Source organism: Callospermophilus lateralis, chromosome 8, assembly GCF_048772815.1.
Source record: "Callospermophilus lateralis isolate mCalLat2 chromosome 8, mCalLat2.hap1, whole genome shotgun sequence".
Taxonomy (NCBI): domain Eukaryota; kingdom Metazoa; phylum Chordata; class Mammalia; order Rodentia; family Sciuridae; genus Callospermophilus; species Callospermophilus lateralis.
Genome location: NC_135312.1, coordinates 447,717 through 467,774, shown reverse-complemented (window position 1 = coordinate 467,774; position 20,058 = coordinate 447,717). Strand labels below are relative to the sequence as shown.

At 49.0% G+C, this 20,058-nt stretch overlaps 1 protein-coding gene across 2 annotated transcripts in view; it reads right to left on the bottom strand.

The window, feature by feature from the left end:
* Positions 1 to 3,610: 3,610 nt before the first annotated feature.
* The window catches only part of Pigg (phosphatidylinositol glycan anchor biosynthesis class G (EMM blood group)), a 71,263-nt gene continuing 54,815 nt past the window's right edge, over positions 3,611 to 20,058 (bottom strand). Inside the window, exons 13-14 of one of the 2 annotated variants that reach the window (XR_013092179.2) lie at positions 4,134 to 4,336; positions 3,671 to 3,746 (exon numbers count right to left, since the gene is read on the bottom strand). Coding sequence is in view for 1 of the 2 variants with exons in the window: in XM_076864913.2 (XP_076721028.2) it covers positions 3,638 to 3,746 (109 nt within the window). In the remaining variant the exon portion in view is untranslated. Of the gene's footprint in view, positions 3,747 to 4,133; positions 4,337 to 20,058 lie in introns of both variants that reach the window. The other variant, XM_076864913.2, reaches the window with a different exon arrangement.

Sequence of the window (20,058 nt, the reverse complement as noted above, 5' to 3'; positions counted from 1 at the left end):
AGAAGGCAGAAAAAAACAAATCAAAGTAGGGAGAAAATAGGAATAAGGTTAATAGTAAAAATAAATAAAATAGAGAATAAGATAGATAATCTTTTCAAAGAATCAACTTTTCTCTTATCTATCTTATTCTCTATTTTATTTATTTTTACTATTAACCTTATTCCTATTTTCTCCCTTTGAAAAGATTAGCCCCCAGAAAAATCAATGAAGATGAGTAGGGGAACAGACAGAGAAAATACCAGAATTAGAATGAACAAGAGACCCAAACAAATCCTACAGGCAGCATCAAAAAGATATGGAGAGTGGGGCTGGGGATGTGGCTCAAGCGGTAGTGCGCTCGCCTGGCATGCGTGCAGCCCGGGTTCGATCCTCAGCACCACATACAAACAAAGATGTTGTGTCTGCCGAAAAAAAAACAACTAAAAAAAAAAAAAAACAGAAATATTAAAATTCACTCTCTCTCTCTCTCTCAAAAAAAAAAAAAAGATATGGAGATATTATGAAAAAAACACGTCAATTTGGATAAAATGTTAAAAATACGATTTACACACACACACACACACACACAAAATACAATTTACACCACCAGGTACAGTGTTGCATGCCTGTAACACCAGTGGCTAGGAAGGCTGAGGCAGGAGGATCCCAAGTTCAAAGCCAGTCTCAGCAATGGAGAAGCACTAAGCAACTGGGCTGGGGATGTGGCTCAGTGGTCAAATGCTCCTGAGTTCAATCCTTGGTAACCAAAAAAAAAAACAAAAACAAAAACAAAAAAAACCCAAAACAAAACCCCCCAAAAAACCAATTTACCAAAATTGACACAAGATCAAGTAGAAAATCTTAATACAGCAGTTACCAAATACCAAAACTATTACCAAAAATATCTCCACAAAGAAAACTTCAGGTTCAGATAGTTTCACAAGTAAATTCTACAAAGTATTTAAGGAAGAATTTTATTGAAACCCTTAGAGAAAATAGAGGGGGAGGGGACGTTTTCCCACTTACTTTATGAGGCCAGAATAACCCTCATGTCGAACCTTGTAATAATAGAAGACATTGCAAATGTGTCAGTCAGGTTTCTGTTGCTATGACAAAATACTTGAGAAAATTAACATCAAAGGGTAAAGGTTAATTTGGCTCAGTTTCCCAGCTTTTAGTTTATGCTTTACTGTGTTGTTTTGGAGCCCATGGTGGCCCAGCATATCTTGGTGAGCACAAGACAAAGGAAGTGACTTACCTCCTGTCAGGAAAGAGAGGAGAGAGAGAGAGAGAGAGAGAGAGAGAGAGAGAGAGAGAGAGAGAGAGAGAGAGAGAAACGAGTGCACGCATGAGCGCAAGGGAGGATGTTCCAGTGTCCCCTTCAAGGGCAAGATCTGCCTTCCTCCCAACAGACCCCAGGTTGGCAGCCAAGCCTTTACCACATGGCTTTTGGGGGTCATTTAAGATCTAAGCTATAATACCAAGGAAAGAATGCAGCCTGCCAATAGCCCTCATGAACATGCAGAAGTCTTCACTAAATAATAGTGAATCAAATCCATGGACACGTAAACCACATATCACCACCACATGGGGTTTATCCCAGCAATTTAAGGCCATGACAATTTTTTAAAAAATAAAGTGATCTACCATATTGATAAATTAAAAATTCTGGCATGTTTTAAATTTAATTAAGACTAGAGGGCAGCTGGGCATGGTAGTGCACACCTATAATCTCAGAGGCTTGGGAGGCTGAGGCAGGATCATCACAAGTTAAAATCAGCCTCAGCAACTTAGCAAGACCCTGTCTCTAATTAAAATACAAAAATTTTAAAAAATGGTTGGGGATTGCCACTGGTCAAGCACCACTTAACATGCAGGCACTTAATAGAACATGCAGATGCATTGACCTTACCTCCTGAGACCTTGCTAAACAGACTCAGAATTTCACTCATAGTTAAAAACAACAACAACAACCACAAAACAAAAAACGGAAGGAAGGAGAGATGGAGGAGGTTAATCAAGCCAGGGGTGAAAGCCAGGCTGCTTCACATCCAGAATGTGTGTGTGAACCTTCCCCGAAGCCCCTGGTGGCTCTCCACAGAAGCACTGAGGGCAGCCTTGACCAACTGCCCTCTGCCTTGGAGCTTTCTCTAGTGCATGTAGTTTGCCTTGCTTGTCTGCAGCCTACAGAGGGTCCAGGCAAACAACTGTGCCTGCCTTCTCCAGATGTTCATCATCTAAAAAATTATCTTAGCTCTGGTCTGGTGAACCTAGTCCTGCTGCTCGTAGTTACAGGAACCTGTTCCTTTTCCTGGCTAGGAGCTGTTAGAATCCAAATAAGCCCTATTAGATTAGAAATCCATTGGTATCAAGAATTCTTGGTTTAACGATTTAACAGAATAAAGAAGAAATATATGACTAACATAATACATGCAGAAAAGCAGCTGGGGTTGGGGATTGGTGGTAGAGCACTTGCCTAGCATGTGTAACGCTCTGGGTTTGATCCTCAGCACCACATAAAAATAAATAAATAAAATAAAGATATTGTGTCCCTCTGCAGCTAAAAAAAGAAAAGAAAAGAAAATTAGTTCATAGAATTAGAATTAACTCATGGTAAGAACAAATAGAAACTCAGCAAAGGAGAAGGGAGCTTCCTTATTCTGGCACAGGCAACTCTGGCACAAGCTGAGTCACACTTGACGTGGGGACAGAACAGCGTCCCACCCCTGGGAGCAGGGCAGGGACTTCTTCCCAGTACTGCTGCTCAACACCACACTGGGGTTCTGTGCAGTACAACACGTTAAGGAAAATAAAAAGGAGGCAGAGAGAGGAAGGGGAGTGGTGAAATCGTTCCAACTCACAGGACGCAGTTGCTAGTGGAGAAAGACCAAGGAATTTCCACAACTGCAAGTGAGACTGCACCCTTCATCAAGGCCTCAGGAAGCAAGGGCAGCCCGACTGTAGGTTCTGTCAGCAAATGCCTGGAAAGTCGACACCAAATCCACATCTCCATACATGTATTTTGGGTAATGAGGGTCTCCTTCCAACATCCATGCTATTCCCCCTCTCCCTCTATTTCCCTCCCACCCCGTTTCACTATCTAGGGTGACCTTCATCTTATATACAAACAGAGATATGATAAACTGTGTATAAAGGTGTCTTAAGAATTGTAATGCAATAATAATAATAATAATAATAATAATAATAGAGCGTATGCATAATGGCATAATTAGGCATGAACATATTACAGAGTTACGAAAAATTGTGCTGTGAATGGATGATTATGATCATAATGCACTCCACTATAGTCATGTATGTAAGAGATAAAAAAAGGATAGCCATATCTAAAAAAAAATGACTGGAAAGTTGTCATGAGGGGGCAAAATTTCGATGTATGCAGTCGAGGGGAGAAATAAAGAATGTCCACACGCTTCTGCCCCTTTCAATGCTTTATTCCCTCAAATCACTCCATACAATTTCACTCTATAGGTTCTTAATCAAGAAAATCACAATCCTTAATGCTAGGCACTGCAATAGATTAATAATCAATTCACAGCAAGCAATTCTAGATTAATTCTAAGCACTGAAAAACACACTTAATCATGACAGGCTAATGACAGACATTTCCTCTGCATGCTAAGTTCAAAAGTCTTAAGCCCTAGGCTTTATGTCCAGCAGATGCACACTCACTTAGACCATGGTGATCAGGTCCGGAACCAAGGCAGGCTTTTCCTGGTGTGGAATGGATGACTGTTGAGGAGAGGATCCTAGGGAGAAGCCAGATTTAAAGATAGGTAGTTAGTGTAGTTAGGTAAATCAAGTCTAACATCCAGGAAGATAAAGACAATGGAGACCATTATGGAGAATGGAGTCCAGGAAACCGGATCTGCAATTGGGGAAATTGGAATGTTAATGTCCCTAAGGTCCAGATCCCATCCTAAGGAACTGTTAATGAAGCAGCTCCCAGGAAACAGAGAGGTACTAATCAAAAACCGCCCCAGGCCCATCCTGCCCAAATTACTCCTTCAGCCCACCTACCTCCCACCTTTTGGCCTTCCCACCTGCATTCTATCACTGCAGGATAGAGGGAAACAAAGGACAGGAGTGTGGGAGGACTAAAAGAAGACCTTAGCTATGAAAAGGGAAGAACTTACTCTTCCAAGGAATCAGCCTTTTGGGTCATTCTTCCTCCGGGAGAAGTCTTTTCTGCTGTCCTTTAATAAAGCCTTCCACTTTCCACTCTCAGCTTGCCTCGGCGTGCTTCTCTGGTGTTATACTTCGGCATTCGGGAAGCAAGGACTCATCACCGGTAAACAGCGGTAACAGTGATCAGGTCCGGAACCAAGGCAGGCTTTTCCTGGTGTGGAGTGGATGACCATTGAGGAGAGGGTTGTAGGTAGAAGTTGTGGCTCTCACCAAGGTCCAGACGAGGCGGTAGAGTTTGGGAGTGTCCCCCACATACCCTCACGACCTCCCGCCCACAGCTGTGAGTCTAGTCACTGAATGTCACTGACTGCCGCTCCTGGGTGATGAAGCTTCCATGCCTTAGTCCTCTTGCCTAGCTCTTCTCAGGCTGCCTTCTTCTTCTGAATCAGTAGAGCTCTGGAGGCCAAGGCAGCAGTGCGGAAGCTGCTGGCCTGGCACAGAGGAAGGCCGGCCCCACATGTCCTGGGCTCCCACGACGGGTGCCCAAGAACACCCTTGAGTGGCAGCAGGGATATCTCACTGGATCTGCAGGTCCAGGAGGGGAGGTTACGAACGCTGTGCAAGGACTACTGGCCAGTGTCCAGCACCAGCACTCTGTGGGTGTCAAGGGGGACTGGACCCATTAAACACACAGACTATTTTCATAGAAAGAGTGGACTCTGGATGTTGGAATCTTATGGTCAAGTGTGCTGACAATCACCACCACTGAGATTTCATCATGAACTAAAGTCTGGAAAAACGCAGAGATGCAAACCCTCAGGACTTACCTGATGAGTTGGGTGGGGAGCTGAGAAGTGCTTAGGCATTGACTGAAGACGATCCCAGCATGTACAGCATATGCACAGGCCATTCCTTAAACAGAAAGGTACCTGCCCCAAACCACTGGGCAGGCACCAACTCAGGGTCAAGGAGCAATCAATTGGCTGCAATGCACAGGGCATGAAAGATCCTGCCCAGGCATTTTGAGCAAAACACTACAAGAAGAGGAATTGAAAAACAACACCCAAAACTAACAGTGGGAGGTATCTCAGTAAAGGGGGAGAAAAATAACCAAAGAGGAAAAACTAGCCAAATTAAAATAAATAAATAAATAAGCATGACTGGAAGTACAAACCATATATCAATAGTAACCCTAAATGTTAATGGCTTAAATTCACCAATCCAGAGACATAGGCTAGTAACCTGGATTAAAAAAACAGATCCAACAATATGCTGCCTTCAGGAGACTCATATGATAGGAAAAGACATACACAGGCTGAAGGTGAAAGGTTGGGAAAAATCATACCACTCACATGGTCCTCGGAAGCAAGCAGGAGTGACCATACTCATACGAATAAAATCAACTTCAAACCTAAGTTAATCAAAAGGGATAAAGAAGGACACTATATACTGTTAAAAGGAACCATTCACCAACAAGACATAACCATTATCAATATATATGCACCAAATAATGGTGCTGCAATTTTCATAAAACACTCTCTCCTCAAGTTCAAGAGTCAAATAGACCACAACACAATAATTATGGGTGACTTCAACACACCACTCTCTCCATTGGACAGATCGTCCAGACAAAAGCTGAATAAAGAAACTATAGAACTCAATAACACAATCAATAACCTAGACTTAACCGACAGATATAGAATATATCAACCATCATAAAGTGGATACACGTTCTTCTCAGCAGCACATGGATCCTTCTCAAAGATAGACCATATATTATGCCATAGGGCAACTCTTAGTAAATATAAAGGTGTGGAGATAATACCATGCACCATATCTGATCATAATGGAATGAAACTGGAAATCAATGATAAAAGAAGGAAGGAAAAATCCTGCATCACCTGGAAAATGAACAATATGTTACTGAATGATCAATGGGTTACAGAAGACATAAAGGAGGAAATCAAAAAATTCTTAGAGATAAATGACAATACAGACACAACATATCGTAATCTATGGGACACAATGAAAGCAGTTTTAAGAGGGAAATTCGGGCTGGGGATGTGGCTCAAGCAGTAGCATGCTCGCCTGGCATGCGTGCGGCCTGGGTTTGATCCTCAGCACCACATACAAACAAAGATGTTGTGTCCCCGAAAAACTAACTAAATAAATAAATATCAAAATTAAAAAAAAAGAGGGAAATTCACTGCCTGGAGTTCATTCCTCAAAAAAAGAAAAAAACAACAAATAAATGATCTCACACTTCATCTCAAAACCCTAGAAAAGGAAGAGCAAAACAACAGCAAATGTAGTAGAAGACAAGAAATAATTAAAATCAGAGCGGAAATCAATGAAATCAATCAAACAAACAAACAAACAAACAAAAAACCATTGAAAAAATTGATAAAACTAAAAGTTGGTTCTTCGAAAAAATAAATAAGATTGTCAGACCCTTAGCCATGCTAATGAAGAGAAGAAGAGAGAGAACTCAAATTACTAACATACGGGATGAACAAGGCAATATCACAACAGACACTACAGAAATACAGAAGATAATTAGAAATTGTTTTGAAACCCTATATTCCAATAAAATAGAAGATAGTGAAGGCACCGGTAAATTTCTTAATTCATATGATCTGCCCAGATTGAGTCAGGAGGATATACACAACCTAAACAGAACAATATCAATTGAGGAAATAGAAGAAGCCATCAAAAGACTACCAACCAAGAAAAGCCCTGGACCGGATGGGTATACAGCGGAGTTTTACAAAACGTTCAAAGAAGAATTAATACCAATACTTTTCAAGTTATTTCAGGAAATAGAAAAAGAGGGAGAACTTCCAAATTCATTCTATGAAGCCAACATCACCTTGATCCCGAAACCAGACAAAGACACTTCAAAGAAAGAAAACTACAGACCAATATCTCTAATGAACTTAGATGCAAAAATCCTCAATAAAATCCTGGCGAATCGAATACAAAAGCATATCAAAAATATTGTGCACCATGATCAAGTAGGATTCATCCCTGGGATGCAAGGCTGGTTCAATATACGCAAATCAATAAATGTTATTCACCACATCAATAGACTTAAAGATAAGAACCACATGATCATCTCGATAGATGCAGAAAAAGCATTTGACAAAGTACAGCATCCCTTTATGTTCAAAACACTAGAAAAACTAGGGATAACAGGAACTTACCTCAATATTGTAAAAGCTATCTATGATAAGCCTCAGGCTAGCATCATTCTGAATGGAGAAAAACTGAAGGCATTCCCTCTAAAATCTGGAACAAGACAGGGATGCCCTCTCTCACCACTTCTGTTCAACATAGTTCTCGAAACACTGGCCAGAGCAATTAGACAGACAAAAGAAATTAAAGGCATAAAAATAGGAAAAGAAGAACTTAAATTATCACTATTTGCAGATGATATGATACTATATCTAACAGTCCCAAAAGGGTCTACAAAGAAACTAATAGAGCTAATAAATGAATTCAGCAAAGTGGCAGGATATAAAATCAACACGCATAAATCAAAGGCATTCCTGTATATCAGCGACAAATCCTCTGAAATGGAAATGAGGACAACCACTCCATTCACAATATCCTCAAAAAAAAATAAAATACTTGGGAATCAACCTAACAAAAGAGGTGAAAGATTTATACAATGAAAACTACAGAACCCTAAAGAGAGAAATAGAAGAAGATCTTAGAAGATGGAAAAATATACCCTGTTCATGGATAGGCAGAACTAACATCATCAAGATGGCGATATTACCCAAAGTTCTCTTAGGTTTAATGCAATGCCAATCAAAATCCCAACGGCATTTCTTGTAGAAATAGATAAAGCAATTATGAAATTCATATGGAAAAACAAAAGACCCAGAATAGCAAGAGCAATTCTAAGCAGGAAGTGTGAATCAGGAGGTATAGCGATACCAGATTTCAAACTGTACTATAGAGCAATAGTAACAAAAACAGCATGGTACTGGTACCAAAACAGGTGGGTGGATCAATGGTACAGAATAGAGGACACAGAGACCAATACACAAAATTACAACTTTCTTATATTTGATAAAGGGGCTAAAAGCATGCAATGGAGGAAGGATAGCATCTTCAACAAATGGTGCTGGGAAAACTGGAAATCCATATGCAACAAAATGAAACTGATTCCCTTTTTCTCGCCATGCACAAAAGTTAACTCAAAATGGATCAAAGAGCTTGATATCAAATCAGAGACTCTGCATCTGATAGAAGAAAAAGTTGGCTCCAATCTACATATTGTGGGGTCGGGCTCCAAATTCCTTAATAGGACACCCATAGCACAAGAGTTAATAACAAGAATAAACAAATGGGACTTACTTAAACTAAAAAGTTTTTTTTCAGCAAGAGAAACAATAAGAGAGATAAATAGGGAGCCTACATCCTGGGAACAAATTTTTACTCCTCACACTTCAGATAGAGCCCTAATATCCAGAGTATACAAAGAACTCAAAAAATTAAACAATAAGATAACAAATAACCCAATCAACAAATGGGCCAAGGACCTGAACAGACACTTTTCAGAGGAGGACATTCAAATCAATCAACAAGTACATGAAAAAATGCTCACCATCTCTAGCAGTCAGAGAAATGCAAATCAAAACAACCCTAAGATACCATCTCACTCCAGTAAGATTGGCAGCCATTATGAAGTCAAACAACAAGTGCTGGTGAGGATGTTGGGAAAAGGGTACACTTGTTCAATGCTGGTGGGACTGCAAATTGGTGCAGCCAATTTGGAAAGCAGTATGGAGATTCCTGGGAAAGCTGGGAATGGAAACACCATTTGACCTGGCTATCGCCCTTCTCAGACTATTCCCTGAAGACCTTAAAAGAGTGTACTGTAGGGATACTGCCACATAAATGTTCATAGCAGCACAATTCACAATAGCTAGACTGTGGAACCAACCTAGATGCCCTTCAATAGATGAATGGAAAAAAAATGTGGCATTTATACACAATAGAGTATTACGCAGCACTAAAAAATGACACAATCATGGAATTTGTAGAAAAATGGATGGCATTAGAGCAGATTATGCTAGGTAAATCTAGCCAATCCCTAAAAAACAAATGTCAAATGTCTTCTCTGATATAAAAAGAGCAACTAAGAGAATAGCAGGGAGGAAGAGCATGGGAAAATATTAACATTAAAAAGAGAAGAGTGGTGGGAGAGAAAGGGATTGAGAAGGGAAATTCCACAGAAATGGAAGGAGACCATCATTGTTACACAAAATTACATATAAGAGGTTGTGACGGGAAAGGGGAAAGAAAAACAAGAGAGAGAATTGAACTAGAGCAGATGGGGTAGAGACAGAACATGGAAGGGGAGGAAAGGAGGGATAGTAGGGGATAAGAAAGGTAGCAGAATACAACAGTCACTAATATGGCGTTAAGTAAAAATGTGGATGTGTAACCGATGTGATTCTACAATCTGTATTTAAGGTAAAAATCAGAGATCTTAACCCACTTGAATAAAATGTATGAAAGACGATACCAAAGAGCTTTGTAATGTTTGGAACAACCAATAAAAAAAGAGACTAAAAAAAACTAAGACCCTGCACGCTGTAGCAGGGTCCTCTCTGCAGTTAAATATCCCACTTTAAAAATAATGTGTACTTGAAAGAAGTTCAAATAAAAGGAAAGGAAAAAACTGAAGAGACCATACTCCTGTCCATCCACAGGTCTGTGTGAGGAGGACACTGACTCCCACTGCTGTCCATCCACAGGTCTGTGTGAGGAGGACACTGACTCCCACTGCTGTCCATCCACAGGTCTGCGTGAGGGGGACACTGACTCCCACTGTTGTCCATCCACAGGTCTGCGTGAGGGGGACACTGACTCCCACTGCTGTCCATCCACAGGTGTGTGTGAGGAGGACACTGACTCCCACTGCTGTCCATCCACAGGTTTGTGTGAGGAGGACACTGACTCCCACTCCTGTGCATCCACAGGTCTGTGTGAGGAGGAAACTGACTCCCACTGCTGTCCATCCACAGGTCAGTGTGAGGAGGACACTGAGTCCCACTGCTGTCCATCCACAGGTCTGTGTGACGAGGACACTGACTCCCACTGCTGTCCATCCACAGGTCTGTGTGAGGAGGACACTGACTCCCACTGCTCTCCATCCACAGGTCTGTGTGAGGAGGACACTGAGTCCCACTGCTGTCCATCCACAGGTCTGTGTGAGGAGGACACTGACTCGCACTGCTGTCCATCCACAGGTCTGTGTGAGGAGGACACTGACTCCCACTGCTCTCCATCCACAGGTCTGTGTGAGGAGGACACTGAGTCCCACTGCTGTCCATCCACAGGTCTGTGTGAGGAGGACACTGACTCCCACTCCTGTCCATCCACAGGTCTGTGTGAGGAGGACACTGACTCCCACTGCTGTCCATCCACAGGTCTGTGTGAGGAGGACACTGACTCCCACTGCTGTCCTTCCACAGGTCTGTGTGAGGAGGACACTGACTCCCACTCCTGTCCATCCACAGGTCTGTGTGAGGAGGACACTGACTGCCACTGCTGTCCATCCACAGGTCTGTGTGAGGAGGACACTGACTCCCACTGCTCTCCATCCACAGGTCTGTGTGAGGAGGACACTGACTCCCACTGTTGTCCATCCACAGGTTTGTGTGAGGAGGACACTGACTCCCACTGCTGTCCATTCACAGGTCTGTGTGAGGAGGACACTGACTCCCACTGCTGTCCATCCACAGGTCTGTGTGAGGAGGACACTGACTCACACTGCTGTCCATCCACAGGTCTGTGTGAGGAGGACACTGACTCCCACTGCTGTCCATCCACAGGTCTGTGTGAGGAGGACACTGACTCCCACTCCTGTCCATCCACAGGTCTGTGTGAGGAGGACACTGACTCCCACTGCTGTCCATCCACAGGTCTGTGTGAGGAGCACACTGACTCCCACTGCTGTCCATCCACAGGTCTGTGTGAGGAGGACACTGAGTCCCACTGCTGTCCATCCACAGGTCTGTGTGAGGAGGACACTGACTCCCACTGCTGTCCATCCACAGGTCTGTGTGAGGAGGACACTGACTCCCACTGCTGTCCATCCACAGGTCTGTGTGAGGAGCACACTGACTCCCACTGCTGTCCATCCACAGGTCTGTGTGAGGAGGACACTGAGACCCACTGCTGTCCATCCACAGGTCTGTGTGAGGAGGACACTGACTCCCACTGCTGTCCATCCACAGGTCTGTGTGAGGAGCACACTGACTCCCACTGCTGTCCATCCACAGGTCTGTGTGAGGAGGACACTGAGTCGCACTGCTGTCCATCCACAGGTCTGTGTGAGGAGGACACTGACTCCCACTCCTGTCCATCCACAGGTCTGTGTGAGGAGGACACAGACTCCCACTCCTGTCCATCCACAGGTCTGTGTGAGGAGGACACTGGCTCCCACTGCTGTCCATCCACAGGTCTGTGTGAGGAGGACACTAACTCCCACTGCTGTCCATCCACAGGTCTGTGTGAGGAGGACACTGACTCCCACTGCTGTCCATCCACAGGTCTGTGTGAGGAGGACACTGACTCCCACTGCTGTCCATCCACAGGTCTGTGTGAGGAGGACACTGACTCCCACTGCTGTCCATCCACAGGTCTGCGTGAGGAGGACACTGACTCCCACTGTTGTCCATCCACAGGTCTGCGTGAGGGGGACACTGACTCCCACTGCTGTCCATCCACAGGTGTGTGTGAGGAGGACACTGACTCCCACTGCTGTCCATCCACAGGTCTGTGTGAGGAGGACACTGACTCCCACTCCTGTGCATCCACAGGTCTGTGTGAGGAGGAAACTGACTCCCACTGCTGTCCATCCACAGGTCAGTGTGAGGAGGACACTGAGTCCCACTGCTGTCCATCCACAGGTCTGTGTGACGAGGACACTGACTCCCACTACTGTCCATCCACAGGTCTGTGTGAGGAGGACACTGACTCCCACTGCTCTCCATCCACAGGTCTGTGTGACGAGGACACTGACTCCCACTGCTGTCCATCCACAGGTCTGTGTGAGGAGGACACTGACTCCCACTGCTGTCCATCCACAGGTCTGTGTGAGGAGGACACTGACTCCCACTGCTCTCCATCCACAGGTCTGTGTGAGGAGGACACTGAGTCCCACTGCTGTCCATCCACAGGTCTGTGTGAGGAGGACACTGACTCCCACTCCTGTCCATCCACAGGTCTGTGTGAGGAGGACACTGACTCCCACTGCTGTCCATCCACAGGTCTGTGTGAGGAGGACACTGACTCCCACTGCTGTCCTTCCACAGGTCTGTGTGAGGAGGACACTGACTCCCACTGCTGTGCATCCACAGGTCTGTGTGAGGAGGACACTGACTGCCACTGCTGTCCATCCACAGGTCTGTGTGAGGAGGACACTGACTCCCACTGCTCTCCATCCACAGGTCTGTGTGAGGAGGACACTGACTCCCACTGTTGTCCATCCACAGGTTTGTGTGAGGAGGACACTGACTCCCACTGCTGTCCATTCACAGGTCTGTGTGAGGAGGACACTGACTCCCACTGCTGTCCATCCACAGGTCTGTGTGAGGAGGACACTGACTCACACTGCTGTCCATCCACAGGTCTGTGTGAGGAGGACACTGACTCCCACTGCTGTCCATCCACAGGTCTGTGTGAGGAGGACACTGACTCCCACTCCTGTCCATCCACAGGTCTGTGTGAGGAGGACACTGACTCCCACTGCTGTCCATCCACAGGTCTGTGTGAGGAGGACACTGACTCCCACTGCTGTCCATCCACAGGTCTCTGTGAGGAGCACACTGACTCCCACTGCTGTCCATCCACAGGTCTGTGTGAGGAGGACACTGAGTCCCACTGCTGTCCATCCACAGGTCTGTGTGAGGAGGACACTGACTCCCACTGCTGTCCATCCACAGGTCTGTGTGAGGAGGACACTGACTCCCACTGCTGTCCATCCACAGGTCTGTGTGAGGAGCACACTGACTCCCACTGCTGTCCATCCACAGGTCTGTGTGAGGAGGACACTGAGACCCACTGCTGTCCATCCACAGGTCTGTGTGAGGAGGTCACTGACTCCCACTGCTGTCCATCCACAGGTCTGTGTGAGGAGGACACTGACTCCCACTCCTGTCCATCCACAGGTCTGTGTGAGGAGGACACTGAGTCCCACTGCTGTCCATCCACAGGTCTGTGTGAGGAGGACACTGACTCCCACTCCTGTCCATCCACAGGTCTGTGTGAGGAGGACACAGACTCCCACTCCTGTCCATCCACAGGTCTGTGTGAGGAGGACACTGGCTCCCACTGCTGTCCATCCACAGGTCTGTGTGAGGAGGACACTAACTCCCACTGCTGTCCATCCACAGGTCTGTGTGAGGAGGACACTGACTCCCACTGCTGTCCATCCACAGGTCTGTGTGAGGAGGACACTGACTCCCACTGCTGTCCATCCACAGGTCTGTGTGACGAGGACACTGACTCCCACTGCTGTCCATCCACAGGTCTGTGTGAGGAGGACACTGACTCCCACTCCTGTCCATCCACAGGTCTGTGTGAGGAGGACACTGACTCCCACTGCTGTCCATCCACAGGTCTGTGTGATGAGGACACTGACTCCCACTGCTGTCCATCCACAGGTCTGTGTGACGAGGACACTGACTCCCACTGCTGTCCATCCACAGGTCTGTGTGAGGAGGACACTGACTCCCACTGCTGTCCTTCCACAGGTGTGTGTGAGGAGGACACTGACTCCCACTGTTGTCCATCCACAGGTCTGTGTGAGGAGGACACTGACTCCCACTGCTGTCCATCCACAGGTCTGTGTGAGGAGCACACTGACTCCCACTGCTGTCCATCCACAGGTCTGTGTGAGGAGGACACTGAATCCCACTGCTGTCCATCCACAGGTCTGTGTGAGGAGGACACTGACTCCCACTCCTGTCCATCCACAGGTCTGTGTGAGGAGGACACTGACTCCCACTCCTGTCCACCCACAGGTCAGTGTGAGGAGGACACTGACTCCCACTCCTGTCCATGCACAGGTCTGTGTGAGGAGGACACTGACTCCCACTGCTGTCCATCCACAGGTCTGTGTGAGGAGGACACTGACTCCCACTCCTGTCCATCCACAGGTCTGTGTGAGGAGGACACTGACTCCCACTGCTGTCCTTCCACAGGTGTGTGTGAGGAGGACACTGACTCCCACTGTTGTCCATCCACAGGTCTGTGTGACGAGGACACTGACTCCCACTGCTGTCCATCCACAGGTCTGTGTGAGGAGGACACTGACTCCCACTCCTGTCCATCCACAGGTCTGTGTGAGGAGGACACTGACTCCCACTCCTGTCCATCCACAGGTGTGTGTGAGGAGGACACTGACTCCCACTGCTGTCCATCCACAGGTCTGTGTGAGGAGGACACTGATTCCCACTGTTGTCCATCCACAGGTCTGCGTGAGGAGGACACTGACTCCCACTGCTGTCCATCCACAGGTGTGTGTGAGGAGGACACTGACTCCCACTGCTGTCCATCCACAGGTCTGTGTGAGGAGGACACTGACTCCCACTGTTGTCCATCCACAGGTCTGCGTGAGGAGGACACTGACTCCCACTGCTGTCCATCCACAGGTGTGTGTGAGGAGGACACTGACTCCCACTGCTGTCCATCCACAGGTCTGTGTGAGGAGGACACTGACTCCCACTCCTGTGCATCCACACGTCTGTGTGAGGAGGAAACTGACTCCCACTGCTGTCCATCCACAGGTCAGTGTGAGGAGGACACTGACTCCCACTGCTGTCCATCCACAGGTCTGTGTGACGAGGACACTGACTCCCACTACTGTCCATCCACAGGTCTGTGTGAGGAGGACACTGACTCCCACTGCTCTCCATCCACAGGTCTGTGTGAGGAGGACACTGAGTCCCACTGCTGTCCATTCACAGGTCTGTGTGAGGAGGACACTGACTCCCACTGCTGTCCATCCACAGGTCTGTGTGAGGAGGACACTGACTCCCACTGCTCTCCATCCACAGGTCTGTGTGAGGAGGACACTGACTCCCACTGCTGTCCATCCACAGGTCTGTGTGAGGAGGACACTGACTCCCACTGCTGTCCATCCACAGGTCTGTGTGAGGAGGACACTGACTCCCACTGCTGTCCATCCACAGGTGTGTGTGAGGAGGACACTGACTCCCACTGCTGTCCATCCACAGGTCTGTGTGAGGAGGACACTGACTCCCACTGTTGTCCATCCACAGGTCTGCGTGAGGAGGACACTGACTCCCACTGCTGTCCATCCACAGGTGTGTGTGAGGAGGACACTGACTCCCACTGCTGTCCATCCACAGGTCTGTGTGAGGAGGACACTGACTCCCACTCCTGTGCATCCACACGTCTGTGTGAGGAGGAAACTGACTCCCACTGCTGTCCATCCACAGGTCAGTGTGAGGAGGACACTGAGTCCCACTGCTGTCCATCCACAGGTCTGTGTGACGAGGACACTGACTCCCACTGCTGTGCATCCACAGGTCTGTATGAGGAGGACACTGACTGCCACTGCTGTCCATCCACAGGTCTGTGTGAGGAGGACACTGACTCCCACTGCTCTCCATCCACAGGTCTGTGTGAGGAGGACACTGACTCCCACTCCTGTCCATCCACAGGTCTGGGTGAGGATCACACTGACTCCCACTGCTGTCCATCCACAGGTGTGTGTGAGGAGGACACTGAGTCCCACTGCTGTCCATCCACAGGTGTGTGTGAGGAGGACACTGACTCCCACTGCTGTCCATCCACAGGTCTGTGTGAGGAGGACACTGACTCCCACTCCTGTCCATCCACAGGTCTGTGTGAGGAGGACACTGAGTCCCACTGCTGTCCATCCACAGGTGTGTGTGAGGAGGACACTGACTCCCACTGCTGTCCATCCACAGGTCTGTGTGAGGAGGACACTGACTCCCACTCCTGTGCATCCACACGTCTGTGTGAGGAGGAAACTGACTCCCACTGCTGTCCATCCACAGGTCAGTGTGAGGAGGACACTGAGTCCCACTGCTGTCCATCCACAGGTCTGTGTGACGAGGACACTGACTCCCACTACTGTCCATCCACAGGTCTGTGTGAGGAGGACACTGACTCCCACTGCTCTCCATCCACAGGTCTGTGTGAGGAGGACACTGAGTCCCACTGCTGTCCATTCACAGGTCTGTGTGAGGAGGACACTGACTCCCACTGCTGTCCATCCACAGGTCTGTGTGAGGAGGACACTGACTCCCACTGCTCTCCATCCACAGGTCTGTGTGAGGAGGACACTGACTCCCACTGCTGTCCATCCACAGGTCTGTGTGAGGAGGACACTGACTCCCACTGCTGTCCATCCACAGGTCTGTGTGAGGAGGACACTGACTCCCACTGCTGTCCATCCACAGGTCTGTGTGAGGAGGACACTGACTCCCACTGCTGTCCATCCACAGGTCTGTGTGAGGAGGACACTGACTCCCACTGCTGTGCATCCACAGGTCTGTATGAGGAGGACACTGACTGCCACTGCTGTCCATCCACAGGTCTGTGTGAGGAGGACACTGACTCCCACTGCTCTCCATCCACAGGTCTGTGTGAGGAGGACACTGACTCCCACTCCTGTCCATCCACAGGTCTGGGTGAGGATCACACTGACTCCCACTGCTGTCCTTCCACAGGTCTGTGTGAGGAGGACACTGACTACCACTGCTGTCCATCCACAGGTCTGTGTGAGGAGGACACTGACTCCCACTGCTGTCCATCCACAGGTCTGTGTGAGGAGGACACTGACTCCCACTGCTGTCCATCCACAGGTCTGTGTGAGGAGGACACTGAGTCCCACTCCTGTCCATCCACAGGTGTGTGTGAGGAGGACACTGACTCCCACTGCTGTCCATCCACAGGTCTGTGTGAGGAGGACACTGAGTCCCACTGCTGTCCATCCACAGGTCTGTGTGAGGAGGACACTGACTCCCACTGCTGTCAATCCACAGGTCTGTGTGAGGAGGACACTGACTCCCACTCCTGTCCATCCACAGGTCTGTGTGAGGAGGACACTGAGTCCCACTGCTGTCCATCCACAGGTCTGTGTGAGGAGGACACTGACTACCACTGCTGTCCTTCCACAGGATTGTGTGAGGAGGACACTGACTCCCACTGCTGTCCATCCACAGGTCTGTGTGAGGAGGACACTGACTCCCACTGCTGTCCATCCACAGGTCTGTGTGAGGAGGACACTGACTCCCACTGCTGTCCTTCCACAGGTCTGTGTGAGGAGGACACTGACTCCCACTGCTGTCCATCCACAGGTCTGTGTGAGGAGGACACTGACTCCCACTGCTGTCCATCCACAGGTCTGTGTGAGGAGGACACTGACTCCCACTGCTGTCCATCCACAGGTCTGTGTGAGGAGGACACTGACTCCCACTGCTGTCCATCCACAGGTCTGTGTGACGAGGACACTGACTCCCACTCCTGTCCATCCACAGGTCTGTGTGAGGAGGACACTGACTCCCACTGCTGTCCATCCACAGGTCTGTGTGAGGAGGACACTGACTCCCACTGCTGTCCATCCACAGGTCTGTGTGAGGAGGACACTGACTCCCACTCCTGTCCATCCACAGGTCTGTGTGAGGAGGACACTGACTCCCACTGCTGTCCATCCACAGGTCTGTGTGAGGAGGACACTGACTCCCACTGCTGTCCATCCACAGGTCTGTGTGAGGAGGACACTGACTCCCACTGCTGTCCATCCACAGGTCTGTGTGAGGAGGACACTGACTCCCACTCCTGTCCATCCACAGGTCTGTGTGAGGAGGACACTGGCTCCCACTGCTGTCCATCCACAGGTCTGTGTGAGGAGGACACTGACTCCCACTGCTGTCCATCCACAGGTCTGTGTGAGGAGCACACTGACTCCCACTGCTGTCCATCCACAGGTCTCTGTGAGGAGGACACTGAGTCCCACTGCTGTCCATCCACAGGTCTGTGTGAGGAGGACACTGACTCCTACTGCTGTCCATCCACAGGTCTGTGTGAGGAGCACACTGACTCCCACTGCTGTCCATCCACAGGTCTGTGTGAGGAGGACACTGAGTCCCACTGCTGTCCATCCACAGGTCTGTGTGAGGCGGACACTGACTCCCACTCCTGTCCATCCACAGGTCTGTGTGAGGAGGACACTGACTCCCACTCCTGTCCATCCACAGGTCTGTGTGAGGAGGACACTGGCTCCCACTGCTGTCCATCCACAGGTCTGTGTGAGGAGGACACTAACTCCCACTGCTGTCCATCCACAGGTCTGTGTGAGGAGGACACTGACTCCCACTGCTGTCCATCCACAGGTCTGTGTGAGGAGGACACTGACTCCCACTGCTGTCCATCCACAGGTCTGTGTGACGAGGACACTGACTCCCACTGCTGTCCATCCACAGGTCTGTGTGAGGAGGACACTGACTCCCACTCCTGTCCATCCACAGGTCTGTGTGAGGAGGACACTGACTCCCACTGCTGTCCATCCACAGGTCTGTGTGACGAGGACACTGACTCCCACTGCTGTCCATCCACAGGTCTGTGTGACGAGGACACTGACTCCCACTGCTGTCCATCCACAGGTCTGTGTGATGAGGACACTGACTCCCACTGCTGTCCTTCCACAGGTTTGTGTGAGGAGGACACTGACTCCCACTGTTGTCCATCCACAGGTCTGTGTGAGGAGGACACTGACTCCCACTGCTGTCCATCCACAGGTCTGTGTGAGGAGCACACTGACTCCCACTGCTGTCCATCCACAGGTCTGTGTGAGGAGGACACTGAATCCCACTGCTGTCCATCCACAGGTCTGTGTGAGGAGGACACTGACTCCCACTCCTGTCCATCCACAGGTCTGTGTGAGGAGGACACTGACTCCCACTCCTGTCCACCCACAGGTCAGTGTGAGGAGGACACTGACTCCCACTCCTGTCCATGCACAGGTCTGTGTGAGGAGGACACTGACTCCCACTGCTGTCCATCCACAGGTCTGTGTGAGGAGGACACTGACTCCCACTCCGGTCCATCCACAGGTCTGTGTGAGGAAAACACTGACTCCCACTGCTGTCCTTCCACAGGTGTGTGTGAGGAGGACACTGACTCCCACTGTTGTCCATCCACAGGTCTGTGTGAGGAGGACACTGACTCCCACTGCTGTCCATCCACAGGTCTGTGTGAGGAGGACACTGGCTCCCACTGCTGTCCATCCACAGGTCTGTGTGGAGGACACTGAGTCCCACTGCTGTCCATCAACAGGTCTGTGTGAGGAGGACACTGGCTCCCACTGCTGTCCATCCACAGGTCTGTGTGAGAAGGACACTGACTCCCACTGCTGTCCATCCACAGGTCTGTGTGAGGAGGACACTGGCTCCCACTGCTGTCCATCCACAGGTCTGTGTGAGGAGGACACTGGCTCCCACTCCTGTCCATCCACAGGTCTGTGTGAGGAGGACACTGAGTCCAACTCCTGTCCATCCACAGGTCTGTGTGAGGAGGACACTGAGTCCCACTGCTGTCCATCCAGAGGTCTGTGTGAGGAGGACACGGACTCCCACTCCTGTCCATCCACAGGTCTGTGTGAGGAGGACACTGAGTCCCACTGCTGTCCATCCACAGGTCTGTGTGAAGAGGACACTGAGTCCCACTGCTGTCCATCCACAGGTCTGTGTGAGGAGGACACTGACTCCCACTCCTGTCCATCCACAGGTCTGTGTGAGGAGGACACTGAGTCCCACTGCTGTCCATCCACAGGTCAGTGTGAGGAGGATACTGAGTCCCACTGCTGTCCATCCACAGGTCTGTGTGAGGAGGACACTGACTCCCACTGTTGTCCAT